Source organism: Lipotes vexillifer, unplaced genomic scaffold (assembly GCF_000442215.2).
Source record: "Lipotes vexillifer unplaced genomic scaffold, Lipotes_vexillifer_v1.1 scaffold444, whole genome shotgun sequence".
NCBI lineage: Eukaryota > Metazoa > Chordata > Mammalia > Artiodactyla > Lipotidae > Lipotes > Lipotes vexillifer.
This window is the reverse complement of record NW_006793488.1, coordinates 5,041,131-5,047,536: the sequence shown is the minus strand read 5'-3', so window position 1 is coordinate 5,047,536 and position 6,406 is coordinate 5,041,131. Positions and strand designations below refer to the sequence as shown.

The window sequence follows — 6,406 nt, the reverse complement described above, 5'->3', positions numbered from 1 at the left end:
ATATAAGCAAAAATGACCTTTACGATGAAATCTGCAATGGTCCGATTTGGTTGTAATTCCCTTTATTTTCATATGGCTTACACGTAAATCTTTTTTTGAATTGGACTTAAGATCCAAGAATGAATGTTCTTCAATCTTTTAGCAGATTGCAAAGCCAAGTCATTACAGAGAGAGACTCCCAGTGTGCTTTGTCATTCACTATCAGAGGACCATGGCTCAGGTCAGTGGCCTTCATCAACAGGTGCCCTCCTTTGGCGAGCAGATCTGATCCTGTGTGGAGATGATGAAGCATCTTCTTCTGTTTCAGACCCTGAAGGTTCATGATCTCCCTCCTGAGATCCTGTGTCTCCCACCAGTTCCCGAAGAAACTTGAATTTTGATAAAAAAAGATGCCAAACAAAATACCAACCTAAAGAGAAATAAAAACATTAAGAGAAATTATGACACACAGTATTATCAGTTGAGAACATTTCAGTTAATTGTGTGTGGGGTGTGTGTGTTACGAAACAGTATGTGTAATTTAAACGTATATGTGATTACAATTTATATAACAAACATTTATCAAGCATTTAGTATGGACACGGCATAAAGATAGACTCTGGGATTCTACAGAATGGCAAAAACAGTTTCTGCCTTCATGGAATTGAGAATTCAAGCTTGGTCCATCTACATCAAATTTATAATGAGATTATGATATCTAAGTAGAGTGTTTATTGTATTAAACTCAAGTTTTTGAGAGCATTTTTCTGGGGAAGAAAGAATACACCTTGCTATTTACCTGGACGTTCACACCTCAATGCTGATATTTACTAAAAACAAGTTTGCTTCAATCAGAAAGCAAGACAGTAAATGGCAGGATTTACTAAATCACCTACACTTTGGTAAAAACTTCTCAGGACCAAACTATTCAGTAAGTTTCTAGAAATAATAAACTTTCACAGAAAATTAATAAATTTTCTTTAATTACACAATGCAAGATGAAAAGCCAGAGCACCAGTATCTTAAATTCAAGATTTTAAAAAATACAGTGTTTTCATGTCAAAGCCATTAAAAAGTCTGAATAACTCTCCTAAAAAAAAAAAATTACTAACCAAGTTTTGCTTGTTTTTGCAAGGAGTTGTAAGTTTTAGACATCCACTAATATAGAACAAACAGTCAATAAAGGAGAACACAGGAGATAAAACTCCTGAAACCACGACTGGTTGCTCTGAAATGTTAAAGAGTATTTCATAAACAAAACTAACCACTGGGCTTCCCTGGTGGCACAGTGGTTGAGAGTCTGCCTGCCGATGCAGGGGACATGGGTTCATGCTCCGGTCTGGGAGGATCCCGCGTGCCGCAGAGCGGCTGGGCCCGTGAGCCATGGCCACTGAGCCTGCACATCCGAAGCCTGTGCTCCGCAACGTGAGAGGCCACAACAGTGAGAGGCCCGCGTACCAGAGGAAAAAAATAAAAAATAACCACTGCTAACAGTTTTCCATGCTAGCGTGTATTCTCGATGCCTTCTACTTTAAAACTCTCTACTTTCATAGAAAAGCACTGGACCGTAGCATATTCTGATGACTAGTATTTTATGGAAACAAAATCCAACCAGCTTTTCTACCCCAGCATTACAAAGGCCGAGATGAATGGCCACTTAAGGAAGTTTCTAATTTTACTTGTTTCTTTCTTATAATCTCTGGGGGGGAAAGATGAACATAAAATCCTTGGTACTAAAAACGTAACTTCAGAGATTTAACCCTTTTCTCAAGTTTTTGACTTCCTTTAAGCTTGAGTGCTGACTGCTAACTGAACCACACCACAAATATATTTTAGTCAACAGTGTGAGTAAAGCATCTAACTCTATAAAACAGTATTTTAACGATACTCCAAATCAGCAAGCTCTCTCTTCACTCAAAATTCTTTGTAAAAATAGGCACAGTGAGGTAGAGGGAAGAGCACTGGGGGGGTCAGGGGGCTCAGGCCTGACAGAAGACTGATAAAGCCACTGTGAGGAATAAATAAATAAAGGGCTTACGTGCCTAGCACCGAGTCCACATTTGGTAAACTGCTCAATCGACAGGAGCTGTGGCTGTCCCTGGGCAGTGGGATCTGGGGTGACTTCTCCTTTGTTGTTGATCAATTATCTTTTTTATTGAGATACAATTCACCTATCATAAAATTCACCATTTTAAAATGTACAATTCAATGGTTTTTAGCATATTAACATGGTTGTGCCACCATCACCATTATCAAACTCCAAAACATTTTCATCGACCCCCAAAGAAACCCCATACCCATTAGCAGTCCCTTCCCCAGTTCCTCCCTCCCCAGCCCCTGGGAACCATTAATGTACTCTCCTGTCTCTGGATTTGTGTATTCTGAGCATGGCATACAGATGGAATCACAGTACGTGGTCTCGTGTGCCTGGCTTCTTACACTTAGCATATATTTTCAAGGTTCATCAAACACGTTGTTGCATGTATCACATTATTCCTTTTTATTGTTGAATAATATTCCATTGTAAAGACACATCACATTTAGTTTTAACCATTTACCAATTAACAGACCCGGGCAGTTTCCACTTTTTGGCTGCAATGACCAACTGCACAAGTTTTTGCACTGACGTGTTTTCATTTCTCTTGGGTATACAACAGACCTTCAAACAAGACAGGGGTTAGACCCTCCCCACAGCTGAAAATCCACCTGAAACTTTACAATCCACCCTCCATATCCACAGTTCCACATCCAAGGATTCAACCTCAGATCATGTAGTGGACTGCAGTGTGTATTTAGTGAAAGAAATCCGCATGTTAAGTGGACCCACACAGTTCAAACCCATGTTGTTCAATGGTCCACTATACCTAGGGGTAGAATTGCTGCGTCATATGGTAACTTATGCGTAACCATTTGTGAAATTGCTAGTCTTGTCCAAAGCAGCTGTGCCATTTTACACTCCCATCAGCATGGTAAGAGGTTCTCAATTTCTCTACATCCTCACCAAGACTTTTCATTGCCGGCCTTTTTTATTATAGTCATCCTAGTGGGTGTGAAGTGCTTTATCATTGTCGCTTTTATTATGGCATTTCCCTAATGACTAAATATGTTAAACATCATTTTCTTGTGTTTATTGGCAATCTTCTTTGGAGAAATGTCTATTAAATTCCTCTGCCTACTTTTTAATCAGGTTGTTTGTCTCTTTAAGTTGTAAGAGTTCTTTATATATTCTTGATACCAGATGCTTATCAGATATATGATCTGCAAAACATTTTTTTCCCATTCTGTGGGCTGTCTTTTCACTGTCTTGATAATGTTCTTTGAAGTACAATAGTTTTCAATTATGATGGAGCCTAATTTATCATTTATTCTTCGAGGAAATCCAATTTATCTTGTTTTCTTTGGTTGCTTGTGCTTTTGGTGTCATATCTAGGGAACCGCTGACTAACCCAAAATTATGAAGATGTATGCCTATGCATGCTTCTAAGAGTTTTAGTTTTAGCTCTTACACTAGGTCTTTGATCGATTTTGGTTAACTTTGGTGTGAGAGAGAGATCCAAATTAATCCTTTTGCATGTGGATACCAAGCTGTTCCAGAACTATTTGTTGAAAAGACTGTTCTTCCCTCCATTAAATTGTCTTGGTACCTTTGTCAAAAATCAAATGATTGGGCTTCCCTGGTGGCGCAGTGGTTGAGAGTCCGCCTGCCGATGCAGGGGACGCGGGCTCGTGCCCCAGTCCGGGAAGATCCCACATGCCGCGGAGCGGCTGGGCCCGTGAGCCATGGCCGCTGAGCCTGCGCGTCCGGAACCTGTGCTCCGCAACGGGAGAGGCCACAACAGTGAGAGGCCCGCGTACCGGGGGGGGGGGAAAAAAAAAAAAAAAAGTACAGCTCCTACAATTCCTCCCACCCAAACCTGATATGCAGACACCAGAAACTCCTTACCTACTCTTATTCTGTGGAGTGTGAGTCTTATACCTTATCCTGAGATTGTAAGAGAAAAATGGGAGGGACAGAGGAATAGCATAAAGGAGAGGGTGGAGGGGGCAGGGAGATGGACTGTCCACAGTTATATGTGCTTTAGTCAAAAATTTACACTAATTGTTAAAACAAGTACTGCAGTTTTTCATAGTTTAAAAGGCAAGTCTGTGAGTCAGAAATACTGGCTGGCAACAAAGGGTGTGTGTGCTGGGATAAGCAAATAAGCACTCAACTTGTGTGTGCCAGTAACTAAGCATTAGTTCACAGGACGGATCGCATGAAGCACACTGTATATTGTTTTTCTATGCAAGATAAATGTGCTGGCAGCAGAAGGGTAGCAATGGCAGATGAAGTTGAACGACGGACCATCACTGTCAACACACCACAAACCCAGGGGACAGTAGTAATCACAGAGTTCTCAGTTCATGAAATGCTTTACATTCGACATCTCATTTAATCCTCTCATTAGCCCTCTGAATTAGTGAGACTAGGAATCATTATCCCCATTTTCTAGATAAGAAATCAAAGGCTCAAAGTGACTCATAACCACTGAAAAGGGCTAGCTCGGCAAAACAGCAATGAATTCAATAAGTGTATCAAATTTCTCATATTTTCATAGTGAAAGTATGGCTAAAACACAAAACACTAATTAGGGAATGAGAATATGATTTCCTACCCAAGATGTTTTTAGTTCAAAAAGCCCAGGTGCAGTAGAACAAAAAATTCTTATCTTTGTGGAATCATTCCTCCCATGGAGTTAATCCCACCTTCATGATGATATCTAAGTGGTTAACTGACTGGCTCAATACCGATCTTGATTTGTATAAAGCTCTTTTCCACCTTCAATCCTATAACCTTATTTTCCGTTTACACAGAAGGCAGCTAAGGTTCACTGCTAAGTAATATGTCCAAGGCCAAGACACAGGCAAAGTGAAAACAGAATCATGCTCTCCAACCCTTCCCACCAAGCTCCCTCTACTGCACATCCTTCTGTAAAGACACACTGGGCGGCCCCAGCAGACAAGCCCCCGGAGAAACCATCACTGATCCAACACAACGTGGAACGGAAATACCTCCACACCCAAAACCCTGTTACCCAGTAAATGGAAGACAGATTTAAAGTTCCCTTTAAAACCTCTCCTCTTTTTATTTTCCTCTCCTTCCGGTGATCACAACACTCCCATAGATCCAAATATTACCCCTATGATAGAGGATGACCAAATTTTTCATCTATACTTTCTACCTTTCTTAAACCCCAGGAAGGAATCTCTACCTCTGGCTTGAAGACATCTTTAAAAAGTATATTCGTTCAACAGCTCCTTCTTCTGATTTTCACATTTCTGTAATGGGTATTGTATCCTTTCCCCATCTCTCAGGTGGGAAAGAACGTATATCAGCCCTACCCTGCTTTACTTCAGTGCTATAGATTCTACCTTAATAAACCCTCTCCCATCCTTCGTTATATTCCTAGTGCCATTCTCTATCCTACATCAAATCCTTATTATCTGTCAACTAGATTACCACCACAACTTCTTATAACTCAGAGGCACACTGGAGCCACACTGCTTGGCCATGAACCCTAACTCAACAGCTCACTCGAAATTTGGGCAAGTTAACTTCTATGTGCCTCAGTTTCACACCTATAAAATAGAGACATCAGGGCTTCCCTGGTGGTGCAGTGGTTGAGAGGCCGCCTGCCGATGCAGGGGACACGGGTTCGTGCCCCGGTCTAGGAAGATCCCACATGCTGCGGAGCGGCTGGGCCCGTTAGCCATGGCCGCAGAGCCTGCGCGTCCGGAGCCTGTGCTCTGCAGCAGGAGAGGCCACAGCGGTGAGAGACCCACGTACCGCAAAAAAAAAAGAGACAACAGCACCCACTTTCAGAGTCAATGTGGTAATAAAAAGAATTAATGTGTGTAACCTAAAAAGAATGCCCGCACATCATAAACACTCATCAAATGTTATCCATTGTTACCAACTCTTAGGCTCTAATCTCTTCCTCTCCAGGGCAAACTCCACAGACAAGAGGTTACTACCACTGCCACTGAGATTTTTAAGCATCATGAACACATAATTTATACGTCCTTCTAATATACTATCTCTTCAGTATAGTACTCTCTTGGGTGACTGCTTTAGCATTTCATGCTCACTTCCATCCTTCACTGTCTTAATAACTAACTGTCATCCCCCCAAGACATGAGTTTCTTAAGGAAAGAAAATTATGGTTTATCTATGGTTTCCACTATGTCCTCTATGTCTTAGAAGAGTATCTGGCACAGAGTAGGTAGTCCAAACAAACCATTCAACTTCCATCCTCCAACCCCAACCCCCAACACACACCAAAAGTACCATAAATTTAAGGGGTTAATGACTTTCACAAATTGATCCATTTCAGAGCTCTTAAGATTTCTACTATGTAACAGAGTAGCTGATAAAAAGACCTGCTGA

The 6,406-nt window shown here is 41.2% G+C and overlaps 1 protein-coding gene across 1 annotated transcript in view; it reads right to left on the bottom strand.

Moving 5' to 3' along the window:
* Positions 1–221: 221 nt before the first annotated feature.
* The window catches only part of SMIM13 (small integral membrane protein 13), an 11,843-nt gene continuing 5,658 nt past the window's right edge, over positions 222–6,406 (bottom strand). Inside the window, exon 2 of the mRNA XM_007466405.1 lies at positions 222–409. Within this exon, the coding sequence (XP_007466467.1) occupies positions 222–409 (188 nt within the window). The remainder of the gene's footprint in view (positions 410–6,406) is intronic.